We start from the raw sequence: 25,277 nt of genomic DNA on the forward strand, positions 1-25,277 counted from the left end.
TTTTGTCACGCAATTTCGAATACCATTATATTAATTTTCCTCACATCATCATACGAGCGAATAAAAAATTTCATGGAAAGAGAGAAAGTTTTTTACCCACACATAATTTCTGAGGCAATAACGAGACAAAAACCATAAATTAAAAATTTTTAAATACTATAAGATTATACACATATATATATTTCAACATTTTTCGCGACTCCTTTATTGATGGTGCAATGTTTACTTATCGAGTAGATACGGACAATCATTAAACAGCGCGTTAATTGTTTTGCACGTTAATTGCTTAGAAAACAATTTACAAAATAATTCCCTGCTGAATAACATTGTCCCCTCTTCCTCGACTTTTTAATCAACTTGCAGGAAAAGAAATTTAATTTTCTCGCGTTTACGAATTTCGTCGCACGATACGTATCTGATCAATACCGCTCAAAGCGACAGCGTAATAATTTCCCGACACGCCGGCGAAGGGTTAATCTCACCTGCATCTCGGATCCAAACAAATTGCTCCGACCCTCCTCTCCCCCTCCCTCTTCCGTCCTTCTGCCTTTCCCGCATTTTCAGAGATTCTTGGCGCGCACCTGTGCGCGACACTTTGTCCCACGTCGTTATTCACCCCTCTTTCCCCATTTCTCCCCCTTCCTGTCCAGGTAGCAAATGTTGCGCGACGTCTCGCGCTGAAATCTCTCGCTAAATTACGCGGACGGACGTAAATGCGGGAATGTCGCGTCGTCGGCTTGGTCATTTTACAATTTCAATTAACGACTCGACAATTCTCCTTTATCCTTACGTCGCCGCTTTCTCGCGCCGAAAGAGATCCCTAACACCGCCTCGCTCGCTTGTGATCATGAATGTACCGGTAAAATTTACGCGTCGACGCAGTCGCTATAATGCGTTCGCCGATCGTTAAATTACAAATCTGGTGCTAAGACGAGTACGCGAATACCGTCGCGCTAATCGAGCTAGCTAGCGCAAATAATACCGAATCGCGTGGATCAAACGCTAAGTTAATTTCCGATTTGCTAAGTTAATTTTCGATATTTGCTATTTAAAATGTGAGAATAAAAATATTTGAATAAAGAAATCAATTAATTATTTAGATTCAATCCATTTGTAGAAAAATTCAGATTTCTACATGCACAGATTCATATAACTATTCAAGTGTTTAACTTTTCAAACATACTTTTGTATTACAACTGCCATCATCAATCAATTTTAATTACCTAATGACAGAATATCTGATTAGAAGGTAAGTATCGGCGACGATTTTAAAGTATTTAACATCGGATCTTCTGAGGGGAAAACTGGTTTCACTCGGCTCGATTAACCGGTGATTTACACTTGATCATTTTGTTATCTCGTTAAGCATGTCGGCACGAGAACGCAGCAGATGCAGGAAGTACTCCACTGAGTATGCAAATGAAGCAATACGAAGCCAGAAAAATTCGGATATCAATGTGCGTTAATGCATTTACGGTTTGTATACCTGACATTCATTTAGTCACTTCCCGCTTTCTTCCGTGATGATTATCATAATAGGTCTCTGGTAATCGAACTTTAAGTAACTGTGAGCGAGGGTCTTTTTTGACGGCGCAAGCTGATAGATGCACGCAAACTTCTTCAACCAGAATATTAAAAGTCCTTTCCACGAAAGAATATGCATTTATCATGTAATCAAAGATTCTTTGAGAGTACCTTCTTTTATTGAAATTATATAGAATGTTTTAAAATTATTTCTTTTATTTATAGATTCTTCTCTCTTGTTGTAAAAACAATTTTCTAGTGTATTATTTTTAATATGGAACGATTAAACGCTACAATTTTTTACCACTTCTGGAATATATAAAATATAAATAGAATATTAAAAAAATAGCAATAATACTTTTTACACATGAAATATTACAAGGGACTTAAAAAAATCTGCAAGAAACTTTGTTTGCTTTAATATATTGAGTTTCTCGCGGACACAAGAGATGTATGATTATGAAACACTCTGCGGAATGATCTTGAAAGAGCATTTCGTTACATCAGAGACTGCATGGACGAAGGAGGTCATGAACCGTGTTGCAGCGACGTAAATGTCACGGTTCATTGTACGAGTGTAAGAATGAATGGACGACGGGCGTATGAATGGAGGTGGGTCAGCTGAGGGAAGGCGCATCCCGTTGTCGAGTTACGATGATGTAAAAGCGTTTTAAAACCCGTGGTTATCGGCACGGATCCGTTTTCTCGCTTCGATGCGTACCTCATATCCGTCAATAAAGTCCACGAGAGCGATTAATTCGTTATTTCACGAACGCACTAATGCACCGTGTACGCTAATTAATATTTGACTAGATAATATCGAAAACAAAAAGTGCAATTTAGTAAAACAAGCGTAAACAGACGATAAAATCGATAATAACTAATTGGTGCGATAATAACTAATTCATTCCAGTTCCGACATTCTTTTTACACATAGAGAGAACGCGTAGTGAGTCATTTTAATAGTAATATCATGCGGTTAGTCAAGAGTTGATAAGAGATAAACGTTACGTGAATCGTTTCTTTCAACTCGGTTTCCGTCGAAAGACGACCTCGATTAAAATTCTAGATTTTTTGTTCACGTATGAAAAGTGTGTAAAACGTCGATCTAACATTATTACATCAAAATAGATTTTTAAAATTTAAAATAATTCTATAATTATATAATAACTCGATGTAAAAATTTATCTCAAAAAATGTTTTATCACGATTTTTATGTATAAAACGTTTTTTGATAATCCAAATAATATTGTTTTATTATTTTGTAGTCTCCAATTTATTATATTACATTTGTTCAAATAATTTCAGCCTTTGTTAGCGTGCATTTTACAATACTGACTGAGAGAATGGGATGCGTTTTCCGAGGTGAATGCACATTAAGATTTGCTTTATGAGCATGACCCGGATCTTAGATCCTATTACGGATCACAAATGCAATTCGGATGATAAATCCTTGACATTGCGGCGGATTAGATGGTACATCCTCCAAATTGATGCGGGCTGTATTATAGTGCACTAACGTTGACATATGCATCTTATTCGTCGTCAAAGTTTGCAGAATATCAATTACGCGTGACTAATGCAGTCGGATATTTTGTATCTTATCATTTTGTAATTTAACTTTTACGAGAGCACCATGTTTTTACATTATAGATACGCATAATCATTAAAATGATAAAAGTAAAGGTTATCGCTTCACCGTAGTCTTAAAATTTTTTAAACCACACGATGTAATCGTTAATCTTTCAATTAAATTTTCTTAAAGCAAAAACGCCGCTTGGTTATGATTGCGAAATGAAATTTCGCTATCTGTTTGTGTACCCGTGAAACTCGCTTTACCAGAACTCTTTTATCTGCAATATTCTTTCTACATTTATTTCCACAAAGCAAACAGTGATTCTGAAATCATCAAAGAACGTGCTTTCCTCGAGTATTGATTTACATCTTTCTCAACTTTAATTATTGTTAGCTTATTCTCAACCTACTTTTTCAAGAATACAAATATTCTTGCTTCTGATTTACAATTCATTTTCCTTTGCGTGACTCGTCAACATTTTCTTTTGCGCCATTACGTCGATACAGTCTTTAAATTTTATACAATTCTATTTGAAAAAAGATATAAGTTAAAGAATCATAAATCGCAATTAATTATACGTAAAAATAGGACGACAGTACTGATTTCTTTCGAAGACTAATAAGAAGGATTCGACGACGTTTTCGAGGAGGAGGATTCGCGGCGGTAAAGACGGTTAACCAGCGGGCCGTGAGATGGCGACGCACTGACCGACGCCGGGCGTCGTACCGGCGGCAGTCTCGGGGACGACGCCGTCGCCGCCACGTGGGGAGTGAATTTGAATCGGCCGCCACCGGTTCCGGCCTGCTGTTTCACCGTGTCGGCGCGATCGTTCGCACCGGTGCCCACTCGTGATTCCTTTCGCGTACGTCGCGCGGAACTTGAGATTCGCGCGCGAGCACTCCAAATTTTGCGCATCGAAAAATGCGAAGAGAAAACGGAAAGAGGTATTAAACTAAAAAAATGTACATTTAATTAGTTTGCAGCGATCCTGAAAAGTGTGTTGCGAGAAAACTCCAAAGCTGGAGAGGAGAAAAGTGCGCGGGATGTAAGCGGCGAACGAAAATGTGAACTCAGCGATACGCAGCAAGCGGAAACCGGATCTTCGACGCACGAAAACACAGGAAATAATCTGCGATAGTTGCGGAATCAGAGACCAAGTGTCGGCGTTATCGTCAATAATGGAATGTCAACACGGCGTGGAAGAAAGGATTCCGCGGTAACTGTCACGGAAGTGCTGTCACCAGTGAACGGGGAGGGTCAAAGAACCAGTCAACCGGTTATCCTGGTTGCGGACGGTTGGTGTGTGTTTACAATCAAACTGCCGGTGCCGGCATCATCGCGCCACGTGACACTTCACCTGTCATCGTCTGTCGACAATTTTCTCCACGTGACGACGTCAGTGATCTGGAACATTGTCATCGAGCAGGCGGCCGCGAGTGTAATCTCACAGTGTATATCATAGGACAACAAGGAGAGAAAGAGAGAGAGAGAGAGAGAAAGATAGAAAGGGAGAGAGAGAGAGAGAGAGAGAGGCGGACGAGTAGTTCACATCGCGCCTGATCGCGAGAGCGCGAGCGTCGGCTCCATGTCGCTGATTTCATCAGCGACGTAAGCCAGTGTCATACTGATACGCGCTTCGAACGGCGACTAAGCACCGCGACGAACACCACGAAGCGTCGAAGCAGCAGCGGAGACGACGACAACGACGACGACAACGACGACGACGGCGGAGAAGGCGGCGGAGGAGGCGAGTAGCCGGCTGCCGGCGGCAGGAGAGGGAGAAAAATCAAGAAGGAAGTAGCAAGTGTCACGAAGGGACCCTTGTCAGTGAGTGGTGGACCGTGGTGCTGATCGTGGTGGGCATCGCGCGTGTGATCCTCGAGGAGAGTGTGAGAGAAAGAGAGAGAGAGGGAGAGAGAGAGAGAGAGAGAGGGGGGAGTGCAGAACGGCGGAGAGGGAGCGGTAAGCACGGCGCTCGATACGAGCACGCGCGCAAATCGACTCGATCGGCCGCTTCCGATCGCCTCGGCGCACCGGCCGGCCCGGAAGAGGACTGTGACCTTGCAGCCCGACCTTGGAAATTGGCGCCACTGTCGATCGCGACATCTCGTTCCGTTTTATCGAGAGCGTGGCTCGCGCTCGCCGAGAATATTTGCGACCACTCGCCGGCTCCCGCCGGACACGTGAGCGTTCGGGGCGGAAAGAGGGAGCACGCGCGATCACGGTTGCTAATCGAAGAGGTTTCGTCACGTTTCCTTTGTTTGCGACGACGTGGAGGGACGACTGCCAGTGATCGAACCACCTGTCACACCGACGGAATGATTCAACATGTCGCTTAGGTGAGTGACAAAAGAACGAGCAAATAATTTTGCGCGCGAGGCCGCCCAGCTGTGGGTGGTAATTGGCGGGAGGGTGAATTAAAGGGGGTAAACGAGGGGCGAACGAGAGCCACAGGTAGGCCGCGCTTGGCTGAGAGAGGCGGAAACACCACTTTGTGATCTCCGGCTTCTACCCTTTGACGCTCCGTGACTCGAGGGTCCGAGTTGAAAGGGCGAGAGGGTTTGGTCAATGCCTGAGAGAACATATGTGTATGCGTTGGTTGATGCCGGTGTTTCAATTGATTGGAAAATTGGCGGAAGTTTTCTCTGAATCAATCCAATATGTAGGAATAATAAAAACGCCGCTCTCGTAAAAACATATAAAACACATGGCGTCTGACTAGTTGCATAATCTTGCTACTTGGCCTATTTTTGTCCTAATTTGCGTGTTTCAAACGACTCGAAATGAAACTATTTATTTTTATGAATTTGTAATACTTATATTATTTTAATAATTAACAATCTATATTTCGTGTAATTGATATCATTGTGAGATATTCATCTATTTTTAAATCGTGAATTACTTTGATTTCTTCGCGACTGGATTTTTTTACGGATAAGTTTATATCGCGCAGAAAGACAATGTTACGTTCATCATACAGTTATGGACACTACAAAACAGATTTTACTGCGCTTTTATTGCCCGTAATCCGCTCGCTGCACACCTGCGCTCGCGACACGTATCTACATGTGGAACACTCGCGAGGATATGTCGCGTTTTGAAAATCCGTCCCGATCACGAGCGTATACGAGACACGGAGAGATGAACAAATCCTCTTTCACCGCTCGCTGGGAGAACAGAATCACTGCCGCACAGAGATTGTTGCGTAGGACCTGTTACATTCAACGTAATCCTTAATTCGACGATTTATTACTGCCTTGCACCGAGAGTGCACGCGAAAATCGAATTTATTTCCGTATTTTCCTGCCCAACTCTTTCGTTTGTACAAATTCACCGGATAAATTGCACGTTGTTTCCTGTCGCTGTCCACAAACGTGTGTTATACATAATTACACAAAATCGTACAGTTATACATTATAAACAATTTCGTGCCAGTCAATTTTTCAGCCGGAGCTTCAGACAGACGAGAGGAAAAGATTTTGCTGTTAATGCACATACATAAATAACAGATATTAGTCATAGAGATTAGTAATCATTAGTTATAAGAATCAAGTATTCTTGTAAAGATTGCGCGGCAATGCAAATCTCGACTCGCGAGAAATAATTTCGACGCGTTATTCGTCACACCGCGAGAACGCGTAAATCTTCTTAAGACCGCTCGGGAATAGAATTCATCCAAGCGCATTCTCGCGCTCTCATGACGGGCATCCACGTGTGATAATTAGATGTAGGTATTTTCACCAGCTTCCGATGGCTCGTAGTAGGCGCAGGCGGAATGCCGCTTGCACATCGTCGTTCTCCAAATCGTACGACCATTATTTACGATGGTAACGAAGCTGCAGCTGCGCCAACGACAGACATCTTCGGAGCGGGAAACCGCTCGACGTCACGTCGCATTGTCACCCGTAAAATTTCGGAACGCTTGCAGCGAGCGAGCCCGGGCTTCTCATTTAGCAGCAGTAAATTCCAAACGTCCGGCGAGCGTGCGCGGGAAATATTTCGCGAGACGCCGGTTTCGCGGGAATTGCCAAGAACGCGAATGGCAGAAATTTGCCTTTTCGATACTTCAGTTTCCCACTAGATAATCTAGGATTAGATACTCTAATGTAATTTAAAGTTTTAATGGAATCGTATATCCATAACACTATGGAACTGCAACTCTGTGAAATCACGTCTTTGTAATTATATTCCAACGTTATAATAACAAACTTATAATTTTATAATCTTCGCGGCATCGCGAATTATGCCAGCAAAATTCCCATCGAAAAAATTTGATTATTGTACAATCACCACGGCATTATCTCATTTTAGATGATAAATAGATTTGGATCTTAAATTTAGTCGCGAATTATAAATCGTTTTATCATCGCTTGAATTAATTTGTAAATTAATGAATTGACATCTCGCGATATTTCTTAAGTGGTTGTTTGTTTAACATTAAATCAGATTTGGATCTTAAATTTAGTCGTGAATTATAAATCGTTTTATCATCGCTGGGATTAATATATATTTTGAAAATTAATAATTAACATTTCGCGATATTTCTGGACGTTCTTAAGTAATTGCTTGCTAAATATATTGGATCAGATTTTCGATTAGCATAATTTACCGAGATGCTCTTTTCGGTGCGCGCAGTCTAGTCGTCCTTCGATGAAAAAAAGAGAGAGAGAGAGATTTGCCGTCACACAGGCACACATACACATTTACCTGCCATGTGTTAATCCTCGTGGAGTATGTTTACGAGTGACCGGATCGTGTCGGTGTCACATTCGGCGCACGTATGGCGCGCGGTTTAACACAATCCAACCGCCGCCATACACGTGGACTTTCGTAAACGACACGTGGAACTTTGCGCTACTCAATTTCGGTGTTGTTTTAACACCAGAAAATACCGGGCAGAATTTTCACGTCGTAAGCCTTGCAATCTTCGAGAAAAGTTGCCAAAATGCTCGATGTATGCGACGAAATTTATTAATAAAATACTATCTGTATAAATTCGTATCAGATGCTCTTTTAAATTTCTCCCTCTTCTCACTATTTCCCTTTGTTACAATTTAATGATGTTTAATGGCCGTTGAAATTGATAATAGCGTACATGATTAATTAATTAGCGCTGGTAACGTTAATGTAGCTAATAATATATTGAAGCTACAATGGCTTTTATGGATATACATTGTAAATAATATATGTGAATTTTCAGTATAAATCTGAATAACGATACATATTTTTTTCATGTAATTTGGTGAAGCGCAATAAACTCAATAACATAGACTACATCATTCATCAGTCATTAAACAGCATCTCTGATTTTTGGTAATTTTTGCATTTTGATCCTGAATATGAGATTTTAATACTGCACTTGACAATCTCATGCTAGTCGAAATTTAAAATTTCAGAAAGAAATTTAAACAATGTGAAAATTTTATTTTTGCACATTACGCGAATACATCATAAATACTGAAAAAGTTAAATGCATTTGTATGCAATGGAAGAATGGTCGACCATATTCAGACCATATTCGACCATGTTCGTAAATCTTTCTCAGAATTCGCCTCTTAACGAGAATAGCTTCCAATGAAATGCAGATTGTGAATAAGGTCTACTGCATGATGAATTTAGAAATAACGTCATTTCCCATCATTTGGGATCGGAATTACCTTGAAAGTCTGCGATATCCGTCCACGAGCTCGAACGTAGAAATTAATATTTGCTTCGTCGTATATCGCCACGTTTCTCTTCGTGAAAGAAGAGAGGTGCCGCCTGTATTTCGCGCGATAAGCAACAAATTACTTTTCCTTGACGATGCGAATCCGTTGGGTTGAGAAAGAGAGACACGAGGCGAAATAAACGTCGAGTGCAAAATGGGCAGAGAAACAAACGTGATGCGAGGTCAAAAGGCATCTCGAAAGGCATGTCTGCTTGTACCACGGAGAATGTTGCTTTCGTCCTAACGTCGATACGTGGAGAATCACTTCACGAAAAACACAAGTTGTAGCACAAAGAGCTATTCATTTTTCGCTTTCGAATAAGTTCTGAATGTATTGTATAATACAAAATAAGAAATAAGCGCTTTTCATATATAATTATTTCAAAACTGTAAAAGTGCTTCTTTAAAAAATTCATTCTTTTTAATAAATTTTAATTTATACACATTTTATAATCATAAAATATTTTTAACAAAACATTTCCGTTCGCAACTTTTGTTTTGTGTGACGCAAAGTGTGTAGCAAAAACGCACGAAATCAATTCGTTCTATGCGGGTGGGAAATTTATGGCAGAGTGGTTCTTACATGGAGATTCGAATATCGTTCGCAGTCGAAGATTGATCTTGCGCAGTGTCGCGAGGAACGATAAAGCGCCGCTGATTTCCGTAGCGAGAAACGAGTCTCGCGGCAAAGATTTGTTACTAATGGAATTGCGCCCGTGCATGAGAGGTTCTACGTGGGTGTTTAGATTAAGCAATTCAGATGAAAGTACCTGGCGAAGCGCGTGTACATGTTGTCGCTACTATAAATTGCGAAAAATAATGTCCCCCACGTAATTCGCAGCGTTCGCGCTAAGGAATCTCCCTTCTCATTAAATCCTGCTATTTTCAGAAGACGAAAAAGTTTTTCTATGGTTTAATTCTGTGCGACTTCCCGGAATATGCGCGAAAATACCTTCTACCGTTTACAAGCGCAATCGCGTTTTATTGTTCCACAAATGACTTCTTTACAGTTAATAGTCATATAGGTTTTTTCTTCTACGAAAAATAGTAGCTGTTTATTCAGAGCAATGGTGGGAAATATTAGCATTAAAAACATGATATCGTCCAGTGTGCTTACGAATTGCGGTCCTTAACAAAGAATAAACTCCGGATTTATAGGAAATATTGTTATTGCTCGCCATAACTCTGGCTCCTGCGCGAGTATCGTTTTTATTCGAATACGGTGATTAATATTGAAGCAAAAATAATGACACCTGTTCTTTTGATGAAATAAATGTTAAGTGCCTTCAAATTTTTGTCGCTTGGAGCAGATGTATATTTATTACAAAGCAAACTGATGACTAAAGAAAACGACTTGCAATAAATCATATAAATTTCTAAATGTCATTAAAAACCGATAAATGTCATTCCGTCATAAAAATATAGTGTCTTTACAATCTTAAGATATTTGAGAAGCAAATAATTTAGTAAAAAAGCAAATCGATAATCCAAGATAATTTCAGTATTCAAGTTTTATCAAATAACTACTTTGCTTTAAACTGAAATTGCTGCTAATAAATTATCTAATTCAGCTTCTTTAACCCGCTTTTTTGTAATAATCGATAAAATTTAAAAAAATGTTAAATAAGCGTATTTTATTGAACTATAAATCAAGAAATGTTTATTGTAGAGGTTTAAACAACGTATGTATCATGTAATTATTTATAGATTTAGTAGAAATAATCATATCATGTCAGACAAGTTACAATTCTATTTGCTATTTACTACGACGCACGTACATTTACAACTGGGACGACTTCTCGATACTATTGATCTACTTTCTTATCGTATATGAGTTTGCTTGGTTCTTAGATTCTATCTTTATGTTGTGAATATGACCTAATTATTTCAGCAATAATAATTATTAGAACTTATTAGCTACGCGCATGATGATAATCGTGCTTAATACATCCGCAAATATATCTCACTATAAAATTTATACTAATTTCATTTACCGATACTTTTAACAAAATTAAGAATATTAATATAAATTAAAAATTGATATTGAAAAGTTGATTATTATAAAGAAATGTTTTAAGTTCTTGCATAAATTTAATAATTAATTAATTTCTCTTACTGCCAATATTTGCTATTGTTAACGTACATTTTTAAGGCTAAATTGCGCGCGTTATGTTTTAGTTATTTAAAAAACGGTAACAAATTGCAATATATACATAACTTAAGAATTTTAAAAAGTTTAGGGTCCGCACAAAAAAAAATATATACAAGTTTGCTACGCTTTTTTGAGAGATATTTGTGAGAATAAATTTGACCACAAATTTGCGTTACAGAAAAAAGTATTCGCAATTAAAGGCTACATTTCGTGCGAAATACGTTAATTTCATTCTCTGCGACGTATCGATATTTTTAGTGCATGTCGTGACAGTTGTTATTTAGGCGCCGTTCGGAACGCTGTGTTTCAGACACGCCAACGAGGTTGAAAATGTGGTCGCGGAATTCGCGGTGCGGCGTTCTGCAACCGGATGTCACATTTTAAAGGAAATTTATCGTAGTTTAATTTCGCGTGCGAGGCGCGGCAACGAACGACGACGCTGAAATGAGAATGAATCTTTAAAAGTATCTTCATTGGACACGGGAGAAAAGTTACTCCGACTACTTTGTAAAATTGCCTCTGTCACGAGTAAATTCCACACTTTCCAGACGAGTGATTCTCCACGCGCTTTTGGTTACAAGCATATAATCTATTTACCGCAACTTTTAGCTTTTTCCGACTAGTATATCGCGGAATACTGAGGTATTTCTCGTGCAAGCTACAAGTTGCACACAACAAAGAGGTAATTTGTAATTTGTTTTCCTAGAAAAAGTCTAATTTGTGACTTGTTTATCGGGTTACGCAGCATTAAATTAATCCCAAACTGTAAATAGCATTAAAAAATTCAGCTTCAAGTAAATTAAGCAAATATTCAGTTTTAATCATTTTGCCAATTTATATCACTATATTAATGAACTTTTTTAGCAAGAAAATAATTTTAAATAGTTTAGACACTAAGTTATCCTATCGTAATTATTGCACTGGTCGGATCGCAAATTTGTATTTGTAGCTAAATGATTTAGAATCTAACCGAGCTATTTTGTCGAGAACGCGTTTTCTTGTACAAACCGGGAGGAATGTAATACGGAGCTGAGAGGGGGCAAGTAATTATTGCGGGATCACTGAGCTTCTCCACAAGATTCTCTTCTCGGTAGTTCGGTCGCCTACAGCAGTTCTGATAACAAGATAATGAGACCGCATACGTGTCTAATTGGAAAATATTACCGCGCGTGGAAAGTTTCGGTTAAAGCGCGGCAAGCATTAACAAGAAAGTTCGCGTTCATGGTACTTTTACCGGAAAAAACAAGCTGCAGAACTTTGTGGCGCGTGAGACACATCGTGAGAACTTCCCGCGGTCCCGTTTATGTGCGACCTTTTAATCGTCGTGTTGATATTCGAAAAAGTCGATTTTACGATACCAGTTGTTTCGAATACTTTCTTTTAATGAAAGACTTTCCGATAAAATGCGGAAGCAGCAATTTGATTGAATTGGGAACCGCATGGAAATTCCTGAAAAAAATCAAGCTGACACTCGAAAACTCACGGTAAACAATTTTTATTGCATCAGAAATAAACACGACAATACTAAAATATTGCGTTTATTTTATATTCACCTGCACAAACGCGAGGGATTAAAATTGATGAAAGCGTGTGCAAAATTTGATTGAAAATAAGCCCCGATGATATTAATTAATTCCTTGCCGGATATTATTTTCGTAATTACACAATTCCGAATTGCAGGAACAGAAAAATATAGTGTGTATGGAATGTGCAAAAATAAAATCCTTTATAAATTTTGTTTAATATGATCGGCTAAATGCGTTCCTCTATCGCTAGATCATGATCTACGATTTCCGTGATGCGGATAAGGATCGAATTTATGGTCATCCTTTGAGGGATAATACTGCCTTGAATGACTTGTTTCATTGTCGAGACAATACGGCAAGACGTATCGTCTCGGTGGAGCATAAATCTGGTTTATCACGGTACTCGATCGCGGGCTACTGCGGTGCGCGAAGTTTGACGTGAATTTCGATACGAAGGCACTAGGTAAAGTTCGAAGGTGTTCAAAATTTACAACTCATATTCATCAAAGAAGCCATTACAATTTTCATCGTGATCAGGTATAGTTTGGATAATTACTTGACAAATCTTTATATTTAGCTAAATATTAGAATATCTTCACAATAGTAATATTAAATAAAAATTTTATTAGTAATTCAGTATGAAAAGAATGTTGTTTAATCAAGATATTTAAGACATGTTTGATATTCTAATATAATTTATATAATTTAATTTTGAAAAAAATAGTCTTTATATTCTTTTAATAATCACGATATTGCATTAATTAAGAATACATAATTAATACAATAATAATATAATGCATAAAATGTGCGGGGAATCACTGTAAAACGAGAAATTTGAATATTCTTTTTCAGTGTTAGATTTTTTCCTCTCATTCCAGTGTTGGATTCACATTTGAGAATTAGAGAACCCCGGAAGCAAAGAATTCGTATTAGTTACATAGCCGCGGACGGGATTGCCTCACGTATTCTCTCTCGAGGGTCGGAATATGACAGAGGATACAGAGAGAGGTTCCGAGTTGGCTACTTGGCAGCCTTCCACTCAACATTTGTGTGACGGATATTCGAAACTAAAATCTGAAGCAAGAAGCTCGATTAATGTAACATTATTCAACGTCGATCTTTTCTCGCTATTTGATACGCTTATTGCTCATACTTATTTTTAGCACATAAATGATAAATGATACATCAAATTTCGTAAAAATGAGGAAATAATATTTATATTAAAAAATATAAAGTATGAAAATGTGATAAAATTATCATAAAAATAAATATAGTTTTAAAAAATCTTTCATCTCTTTGACAAATTTTTCTGAGATAAATATTATAAAATATAAAGTAATTAATGTGACAAAATCAAAAAGTAAACATGAAATAATTGCAAATCTTTCTTTCATTTTTATGATAAAAAGCCAAGTTTCTTTCATTGCTGTTGTGATAATATTATGTTTTCGCAAATAAATATTATTTCACTGGATAAGAGGAAAAAAAGCCACCGTCATGTTTAATTTCCGACATTTCAGTAAACTTCTGAGAGATTAGGGATTTTGCGGGACGATCAAGAGAAATGTAATGTCATCGAAATTAAACCAGTTTCTCGTGGCGGAGTAAGGGATATTGTTATGCGCGTATTAATCAGTGCCTCGTCTCCCTCCAATTATCGTATTATTCGCCACCTATGCTCGCGAGCACAAATACCATCGGCGAAAGGTCGCCTGATAACAGCAAACCTCCTCATGAAAGCTTGAGCGATAATGGCAAGGCACTGTTCCACATATGCGGGATACCGCATACACGTTTCGATGCGAATAACATGACGATCGAACACGCATTATATCAGATGATTTCGTTTTAATGATCCATTTCGTCGAGACGATAAAGACGGAATATAAACGCCTTATGTCACTTATTATCGGAGAATTAAACTATTCCATTAAATTATCTGTTTATTTCAAATTTCCTTCCTTCAAAAATTAATCTGTTGATTTTAAACCTCTTTCTAACAACGTTTGATGCTTAAAACACATAATTTTAGACAGCAGAGTTTCTACTAACATGTTAAATGCGAGAAGAGTATATAGCATCAAATCTAGAACAAGTAATAAATATCTGAATCTACAGTTTCAAGAAATCATCTAATTTTCTGTGAATTGATTGATCTGAAACTTGATCTAAGGTTTTCGTTTCCGTTATTCGAGATATAAATATTAAGTCACGGACTGTTTTATAATGGGCAAAAATTGAATTAATGCACGTGGAGACGACGGTGTAGCATAACAAGCTATTGATACGCAACGCATAAATCAGTTTCTTGAAATTCGATCGTAGCGCGAAAGCACGTTTATTTGTCGCCGGAACCCTCAACGGTCGGCATTTGGTGCGCGTTCGCGCACAGCATCGCATCGCCGGAGGCACGCGGGTCCTAAACGTCAGTTTATAGATAGCGACGTGCCACAGACGGCTTAAGAGACCGCGTCGCTCTCTCTGCAATCGTCGTTGAATTATTGCTCTTGCCGGACCGGGCCGCAAACCGCACGTAGATAATGTTCTCCCGCCTTCGTTCGCCATGAAAATCGCTCGCGGCGACAAGACGAAAAGGTTCCCGCCGTCGATAAATCGTCAGAAACGACGGGGATTAAAAAGAAAATTCAATGTAATCGTTATATTACACGCAAATTGGCGAATCGCCCTTATTTCAGAGGATATTGATTATGCAGTTAGCACAGCACAATTCCGATCAGTCGCGTTTGTCGTTAAACGATCATTAGACTTGAATGATCGATATTAAAAATGACAGCATATAATTTTTATAATTTTAATTGAAAGATAGTTATAATTCTTGATATTAAAAATATTATTCGATATTTATATTCGCATATTGTTTTCGACTTTTCAATGAAATTCTTGCTTGCAACGAAGTAAAAATTTTAGCACTGGAATTTCGAGGAACATTGGACAACGAGAATAACGAGGTTCCATTGAATTGCGATGTCAATTTCATTTGAAAAGCGTTTCATTATCGCTCGATGTACGATGCGCCGAAAAGGGATCGAGGGACCGGATACGTCGATACGTGAAACCTTGTTTATATTGCATGATCGCTTTTTCGATTTTCCGTTTTTAACAGTTATAGATGTAATCTGTATTTTTTCATGTGATATATGTTTTACTTGGAGAATAATTGCTGTTTTCATAATTACTACAATGTTATTTTTTTTTATTTCAAATATAATCTTTTATAATATTTTATTTTACAATCAAATATGAGATTGAAATATATATGAATAGATTTGATCAGTTGTTTTTAGATTTTTGTCACGATTCGATGTTGCACGACATGCAAATCGTATTATCGTATAACGATTCGGTATTTAGGTATCTCGCGAAGTGTAAAACGGTTTCATAGACCACCTGCAAGCTCGTATGGTTGCAATGAATTTGTGCCGATCGCAATACTTTCACAAGCACAACGATGTCGTAATAAAGTCATATTATCGGTTTATTGACTGCAATGCCATTATATTTAGAGCAGTGAGCCATTACTCGCATACCAAGGCATCACGATTATTTATTCAGTCGCATTTATGTATTTCCAGGAAATGTAATTCCTGGAGGAAAAAATTCAGAATGAGTCAAATTAAACCGCTATCGATGGCAATTGTGCACGGCGCGAAACAAATTCCACGAATTATATCTTTTTTTTAATGGACTTCATAATAACGATAAAGTTTTCATTGTACTATATTTAGGATAAAGCAATATTAGTAAAGCAATATTAATTTTTTACTATCGTATTTTTTATAATAATAAGCAATTAAGAAAGCCATAGTGATAAAATTTATTCTAATTATTCTAAATCAGAATAATAATTTTTTAAATATAATATTATTATGCAATAGTTGTTTTTTTTTTTATTTATGCTGTAATATTCGCGCGCTGTTGTTTGCAGCGCATTTGGAGTTTCTAATCTCGGAGTCGAAGATGAGTGATAATTTAGAAACATGCTGTAGGCACAGTTAAGTGCACTTCTAACGTCGTTACATCTATCGACATATATATTTTATACATGTCTGCTGAAAGGTTTTCCTTAGAAACGAAGTCCAGACCCGTTTGCAGAGTTAGCAGTTTACTTCGTCTTTTCTCAGGAGAGAGAAGCGCAGGCTTGGAAATACGTGTCTTCAAGCAAACATACGCGTTTCTTTGTATTCCTTTCTATCTTTTTACCGGCGACGCGACTTTAACTCGCTTTTGCTCGAATTAATTACTTTTTCCAAGAGTTATTCCATTGTAACACATCACATAGAAAAATCTAAGTTAAATTACAACAATTTTATGATAAATTTCGCCAAATATTTAATAGGAAATTAGAATTTTAATATTTTTTTTTAAACGGAACATTATTTCAACTTATTGCACGAAAAATCTAATTCTTTCTTTTATAACATTGCCGTGTGGCAATTAAATTAAACTGTCCTGGATGTTACAATTGTCTCTTAGCACAATTGCAATTTCCAGCTTTTCTACTCAAACATAAGGCAATCTTTCTATTCTATTATTTAACGAAATCATAGTTGCTAATGTAATGAAGACCACACTAGCAGAGAGCTAACCGTATTCAAGATCACGTTTGGAGAAACGAATAAACAGAATGTTCCAGGAATGGAACTGCCTGCGGAAACGGCTTCAGCTTGAAGTCCGTTTTTCGACATGTCCGTCTCTCTTTAGGGACGGGAATAAATTTCATTTCTTTATTTTGCGTCATCCATCTGCTTCGTGCGAATTTACGAGATTCCGCAGCTACCGCACACCAATCGCAAAATCGTGATAAAATACAAATGCACGGTCTACTTCCGCTTCTTTGAAGCTTCTAGGTGCCGCTAATTAACCTTCTAACGGCCGTGTCTTTTTGCTTCTCGCAGTCGCGCGCGTTGTGTGCTGAATACACGACGTTGTTATAAAAAGTTTTACTTTCATACATAATGAGAAAAGAAGTGTTGGATTATATAATAAAATACATATTTCGAGGATCTAAAAATTATGCATATGACGTTAAATCAAATATGAATTTATTAATTGTTATTTGATTGTAATATTATATTTTCGCGTTTGTCGTGCAGAATTGCAAGTAAATTATGTTTATTTTGTGAATAGAAATAAATTGGCCGTATTTGCGGTATATTAAAGTGTATTAAAGTTACTGTTCACGCACCGAGGCACATATTCTATTTCCATGTTTAGAAACAAGGTACATCGTATAATCAGTACACGCACTCTGCGCGTCCTGCTTTCGGTTTCATAGAACGACAAGCACTGTACCCGAAAGCTAATTGAATATTGAGAGGGAATACAAATGCCTACGTTTTACATTGATTGCCTAATATCTCAATTCTATTTTTTCTCATTACTCCAGCATAAAGTAATTGTTGCAAATAAACATTGCGAATGAAAATTTTCATTATCATTTCTTTTAACTTTTAAAATAACAATAATAATTCTTTAAACTTGATTAACAATTTTTTATTATAATTACATATTTAACACATTTTAAATTATATATTTCAAAAATTGCTTTAAGATAATTTAATAATTTTTCTCGATAGCAGAAAAATTAAAATAATACAAAATGTATCAAATGGTATTTCGAAAGTGATTATGAAAAAATATGCGCATATCGCTACATATGAAAGAGATGAGATATCAAGTATGTAATTATCATTGTTCTGATAATAATCTGAAATTCAAAGAGCAGATAATATTGTATAATTCTGCGATAAATTTTATGTTACAAGAGACAACGCACGAAACCTTGGGCGCCACTATGCTTGTCGACGCAAGGTTGAAGTTTAATCTTGGCATCGTCTCTTCAGATTTAAAGATAGATAGATTAAAGAGGTGCTGGTGCAAAGTTTTTCTTCGGCGAGGAAGCGTTAACGATATCAATCGTTCCATCAAAATTTCACGTATCTCGCTCGTATGACTTAAACGGCAGTATCGCGTAGCATAATTACACAGGATAAATGAACAGGCTTCTATAACAAGGATACTTTAATAATGTAAGCTAAAAAGATTGTAGTATAATTATTACATTATCATATATTATCTTAATTATCGCGTTTCTCAGCCGCAAAAATTTTTAATCGTATTACAAATTGTATAAATTTATTAATATGCAACAAAAAATTATGTATCAATATTTATATTTATCTATATTTTATTAAATTTTTATCTGTTTCGATTAATAGTAAATACACTCACCCGAAAAAAAAGCGGTACACTGAAAATGTGGGAAAAATTCATCAAATTTCAACTGACGATAACTTCGTAAATAATAAAGATAGAAAGTTCTATAAAATATGGAAATGAAGCTAAAAATCTCTACTTTAAGAATCAATTTATTTCAATGTTGCAAAATAAATTTATTGAAAATGGCGGATGACAAAGCGCGAGCATGCAAAATTAAAAAATAATGGTTCGAGTTTGCGACGGTGCACGGTATAAACAAAAAATTGTAGCTTATTGGGATCAAAAGCGTACGAAAGTACAGAGTCTCCTCTTTAAAATGCTTTTTTATGCATCTCGATACGATGATTTTTCGCCGAGAGATTCGCATTTGAAGAAAAAGGCAGATTCTTACTTCAAATGCGAATCTCTCAGCGAAAAATCATCGTATCGAGATGCATAAAAAAGCATTTTAAAGAGGAAACTCTGTACTTTCGTACGCTTTTGATCCCAATAAGCTACAATTTTTTGTTTATACCGTGCACCGTCGCAAACTCGAACCATTATTTTTCAATCAATTGTTTTGCATCCGAAGGAGATGTCTGCAGATCTTTTGTGATTTCTCCGCCCTGACTTTTTGTTTATGCTCGACCGCACATTGCGAGAAAAGTGCTTGATTTCTGCGATGAAGTTGGCATAAATCGACTCGAATGGCCAGCAATGAGTCCAGATTTAAATACCATTGAACACCTATGGGACAATATTAACAGAAAAGTACGAAATCATATACCTGCTCCTCAGTCATTGCCAGAACTTCGAAGAGTTCTTGAAATAGAGTGGAATGACATTACGCAGTCTGAAATTAGAACATTAATAAGGAGTATACCTCGTCGCATGAATGAGGTAATACGCGCACGAGGAGGTCATACCCATTATTAATATACGCGCGCGCACACGCAATTGTACACGCACCACCGGGAGGGTTTGGAGTCGTTAAATATCGTGGACCTGACGAGCCATGAGGTCCTTATCCCAGTGGTGCACGCACACACACACACACACGGGATCAGATTTCTGCCACGTCCACGCCGTTGATCCTGGGTAACGCTAAAAGCAGAATTGACACTTACAACCGTAAGAAGAGTTTGGAGTTTTAAAATACCGCGGAGCTGATGACCACGGAATTCTTATTCTTGCAATTCGGTCTGGTTCAAAATTGAATATCTCGGCACGTAATACAGCTAGCAGGATTTTTTAAAAACCATTTTAAAAGTTTGGATGTCTAGTGTTCGAAAATTCATAACGCAATAATGTGCAACAATTTTCTCCAAAATGGCGGATGACAAAGCAAAAGCATGCGAAATTGAAAAATAATGGTTCGAGTTTGCGACGGTGCACGGTATAAACAAAAAATTGTAGCTTATTGGGATCAAAAGCGTACGAAAGTACAGAGTCTCCTCTTTAAAATGCTTTTTTATGCATCTTGATACGATGATTTTTCGCTGAGAGATTCGCATTTGAAGTAAGAATCTGCCTTTTTCTTCAAATGCGAATCTCTCGGCGAAAAATCATCGTATCGAGATGCATAAAAAAGCATTTTAAAGAGGAGACTCTGTACTTTCGTACGCTTTTGATCCCAATAAGCTACAATTTTTTGTTTATACCGTGCACCGTCGCAAACTCGAACCATTATTTTTCAATTTTGCATGCTCGCGCTTTGTCATCCGCCATTTTCAATAAATTTATTTTGCAACATTGAAATAAATTGATTCTTAAAGTAGAGATTTTTAGCTTCATTTCCATATTTTATAGAACTTTCTATCTTTATTATTTACGAAGTTATCGTCAGTTGAAATTTGATGAATTTTTCCCACATTTTCAGTGTACCGCTTTTTTTTCGGGTGAGTGTAGATATCCAAATAAGTTTGTAATCTCTGAACATTGAAATTATATAAAGATTTGATAAACGCGAAGACGAAATTATTGGAACTTTATTTTATAGGATCTGATTTTATTTTTAGACATCAAAGAGAGATTAGCCTCTGTTTTCCTCGAAATTTCCATGCAAGCAGCATCAGAGCTTATGGGCCTTTGTACGCGCATTCGCGAAATTACTCCCTCGAAATTATTAGCTATAATATACGTACCTGTGTGTTGCATGTTATTATAATAGCATAATGTAACAACATATTGCGCAAGTTTTAAAACTATTTTACATTTACAATTTTCCACGCCTCGTAATCTTTTCACGTTCCTTATCATTATATGTATTATATGCATATGCGTATGAAACATATGCGGTGATAAAATATAAATCCATTCACAAATGAAGTTTATATGTGGTATTCACGCGTCATAGTGGTTTCTGAGAAAATTAATGATCGACACAGATTTTAGTATACGACGCTTTCTTTTCTGTGCCATGCAATTTTTCATCGTAAATTATGTTGACGTAACGGACGTGCGAAGTTATAAACGAGATTAAGATCCGTTTCTTCTTTACGAATATTTTTGATATGCTGTCAGTTTATGAGCTTATTCTGGATGCTTTTAAAATTATTTCTCAAGATTGCTATATGCAGCATATATTTTTTCGACTTGAGTATATCTCGTATAGAAATCCGTAACAGTTTATAAATCGGTTATAAGCCAATTTATTCCTTCTATCATTGAAAATAAAGTTATTTGGCGAAAATTATTTTCCCATACTTTAATTACTTTAATATTTTCCTATATTTATCTTAGACGAAATGCAGCACTTCGAAATTTTTTCCGCGTTATTAATACAGGTTCATGAAATATAATATAAAAATAAGTTTTTAGAATTATATACATATTTCAGTTTTCAGTAAAATTAAACAATCTAGTCTTCCATTATGCAAAAAAATTTAATACTAAATTCTAATTATATGTAACAGAAAACAAATTATAACAAAAAAAGCTCTTTCAATGAAAATTTTGAAGTTCGGCTTTTTATTTCAAATCAATGCATTCATCACAAGCAGGCGCCCCCCTAAGGCCCTCATTAGCAGCCGTTCCTCTCTTTCGTATATGTCGCAATGAAATCATTCGTTCTTTCCAGAGTTTCCTCCGAGAATTTCGTCGACTTGCAAGAGTCCTCGGCACATCGCTTCATTAACGAACTCCTCGACGCCGTCGTCGTTGTCGTCGTTGTCGTCGTCTTCTCGCTTAATTATTCTACCGCCACTCGGTACACGTGTTCCGAGCTTTCATTGGACCAAAGCCCGTTCTTTTAATTCCCTTTCATACTACTCGGACCATTGAGTTAATAGAGTGTCGTCATTCGTCGTCATTATCGTCAACGATAGGACCTTCACATTCTCATTTCGTGAATCGTCTCGTTGTTACGAAGAGGTTTACTTATGGTGCTGCAATGGCTTCTATAAACGCTCCAACGAGTAGCACAAGTTGCGAAAGTTACGTGTATAAGCGTTTTCTCTCTCTCTCTCTCTCTCTCTCTCTCTCTCTCTCTCTCTCTCTCTCTTCTTTCCTGCATTGTTAAGAATATTGCAGAACAATTTAGATTTTATTTTATATGCACGAAAAAGAAGTAGTGTCAAATCAAAGCTTATATACTCAAATTAACGCGTTCATTGTTTCGTATATACGCAACAATTTATAATCTTCCGATGAGAATTTAATAATCTTAAATTTTAACAATACTATAGTCTTATATATATATATATCTCCATTTTATAATGATCACTTGAAGAATACAATATTTAATTTTACTCTAAGAAAATTATAATCTTTTATTTGAAAAATATGTTATTTTCTATCCAACATTTTGTCTTTTCCATTCAAGAAAATTATTCTTAAATAATAAGAATATTTTTTTCTTGGTTGAACTATATAAAATGACTTCACTCAAGCCAGTTTTCTTCGTTTAAAGCAATATAATCTCATTTAAAGATTTTCATGTTAAAAATAAAGATATTTTAAAAATAAGAATATCTTTTTTTTCCGTGTGTATATATATTTAATATATGTGCAATGATAATGAGTTTATTTTGTGCTAAAATTATCACGCTAAACAAAATTAATTTTTGAAGTAAAAATCTTTTTATAACTATTATAAATAAGTATTAAATTGAGTACATTAAATTAAAGCCAGACTTCGCACATATGCAAAGTGTATAAAAATTCCATATCATTATTTATTTTTTTTTCGAAATTGCCAAATCACGAGATAACAGAATGAAGAATTCATGCGTTTATAAATAAGTATATTACATCATACATTATAGCGATCGATTATCATCACGGCGCTATCGCCGGCAGTTCTACTCTGCCTTTTCTTTTACGACCACTTTCCGTCCACATTGAGATTTATTCCACTTTTTCCTACAAGAAGCTCCTCCTTCTTGCGGTACTCCCAGTGATGTCATGCACAAGTACCGATAGTCTCTTATCGAAGGAAATAAAGCGCGGTGCAACGTAAATTTACGCGAATCAGAATCATTCATGTCAGCGTAAATTGCGTAATTATAATTATTATATATCATCATAACTTTAATATGTGCTTTATAATACGCAAAATAAGTATTGTAATTATCGGACCTCTATTAAAATATATTTTTGTATAAAATTGTTTTATAATTTATTGTCCAATAATCTTGGAGTTTTTAGTATTTAATTGTGCGATTTATCGGAGCAAAGCTTAGCGAAGACATGCAATATTTACGGACGGTAAAAAGTTTCTTTCGCTCCATAAAATCTTTGCGTCGTACGAAACCTCGGGAATTTCATGAGACCTTATAAAATGTCATAAACTTCAACGAAACTCGGCGTAACCTCTTAAACTTCTGTGAAAGCAGTGGGCTCTCATGAAATTTGTATGAAGCTTTAAAAATGTTTAATGATCTTACGAAAAGCAATCGAAATCTCTGGATAATCGTGATATGTTTCGCCAAACGACTTGGTTTCTGAGAGCATTATTGCATCGCTTATTCCTCGATAGCGGTATTTAAGAAATTAATATTTTTGTATTAATTGAATTGTGGTACAACTTTACATTTTTCATGTAAAATTAACATGTAATTTCACAAACTAAATATTAAAATTAATTAATAGAAATGTCAGAAAAATGTCATAAGTTGCATTGCTTTTGAATTCTCAATAATGTAGATCGATGTTTAACTTAAAAATAATATTTCATAAAATTATTTTTCTAAATTTATTATTTTCTTCGTATAATTAATTAATGTATTACTAAAAAATAAATATTTTAATTTTATGCGTAATGTATAATTCGGAATTGATCAATATTTACATGTTGTTTTTACATATCAAGATATCAGCAACAACTAATACCTACAATTTTTCAATATTCTGAACAATGTTCACATTATGCGAAATGCGGGTTTATTGGTTAGTTCGGCTATGTCGATAATTCAAACGTTCGTCAACATTTGCCTGTTGAATGCAAAAGGAAGAAGAGGCGGGGTTGACGGTCTTGTTAAATGGAAATCGAAATCGACGGGCACGGCCGTCCTCGCGATTGCGATCGTTGCGCAAGGCCGGAATTCTCGATCGTGAATCACAATCAACGTAGTGGCTACGCCCACGTGTGCGCCGGCTGTTGTGCAAGTCGCCATGCAAATGCGTGTCACACTTACCGAGTTCCCCGTGTTCCACTGACCTTAGTCTAGTCGGGAAATAATACGCGACCGGCGAGAGAGAGAGAAAGAGAAAGACTGAGATTTATCGCCGACAAGCGAGTCACGATTTGTTTCTACGAGCCACGCGAAGGTATTCGCGAGGTGTACTGAATTATAAAAATGGTTGAATGAACACATGCCATTTGATGCCGTGTAATAATAGTAGAGAGTAACTGGTACAGATTTCTTGCAAACTTTTGCAAAAATATTTTTAGTTCTTCTTAAAACGGATGTATTAGCGGCCGTAAAAATGTGGGTTTGGATTTATGTAACCGCAAAGAGATAATAAAATTTCATCGAACAAAGTCCATTAAAAGTTTTAAATATAAATAAGACAGCTAAAAGTTCAAGTTAAATTAAGGACAATGCGCGCGAGCGAGTAAAGTTATATTAAAATTAAAGGTTGTGTGTTATCGCGTCTTCGGCAAGACTAGCTCACCACGACGAGGTCGTGATTGTGTTTCGTGTTAGAAAATCGCCCCTTATAAAAGCGCAAGAGTGTCAAGCTAAGGGCTTGGCGTAATACGAAAAGCCCTCACTTTTCTTGGACGATTCAGGATATCGCCTAACCTGATTATAGTATAGCGGGTGTGTCTTTATTGTTCTCTCTTAGGAACAATGCTGTTATTTCGAATCGCTCTAGCGCTAATTTTATTGCCTGTCTTCCACGGGATCACGTAGCGTTTCTAGTACCAGCCTTATATCCCTTAGTAGATTATCTTCATCGTTTTTGTTTTAATCGTCCTCACTCCAGCCGTTCTCGACATTCCGCTTTCCATTCTTATTTAATTAGTATTAGTTGCTACCCGTGTCTTCAGAGATAATGCTAAAATAACAAAACAATTCGCTCGAAATGCCTGGCCTATGTTCAGTAATCGCGTGACATTTTCTCGCG

General features: G+C 36.7%; 2 protein-coding genes across 13 annotated transcripts in view; one reads left to right on the top strand and one right to left on the bottom strand.

Annotated features, from left to right (window-relative positions):
• LOC105676895 (uncharacterized) overlaps positions 1–25,277 on the bottom strand; it is a 300,604-nt gene that overhangs the window by 70,694 nt on the left and 204,633 nt on the right. The gene's annotated exons all lie outside the window — the stretch shown is intronic.
• Positions 1,758–25,277, top strand: part of Mp (Multiplexin) — a 225,276-nt gene continuing 201,756 nt past the window's right edge. For 2 of the 6 annotated variants that reach the window (XM_012371313.2, XM_012371316.2), the window contains exon 1: positions 1,761–5,439. In XM_012371313.2, coding sequence (XP_012226736.1) covers positions 5,429–5,439 — 11 coding nt within the window. In that variant the 5' untranslated portion in view covers positions 1,761–5,428. Of the gene's footprint in view, positions 5,440–25,277 lie in introns of all 6 variants that reach the window. The other 4 variants (XM_012371315.2, XM_012371312.2, XM_012371309.2 and 1 more) reach the window with 4 other exon arrangements.

Source organism: Linepithema humile, chromosome 6 (assembly GCF_040581485.1).
Source record: "Linepithema humile isolate Giens D197 chromosome 6, Lhum_UNIL_v1.0, whole genome shotgun sequence".
Taxonomy (NCBI): domain Eukaryota; kingdom Metazoa; phylum Arthropoda; class Insecta; order Hymenoptera; family Formicidae; genus Linepithema; species Linepithema humile.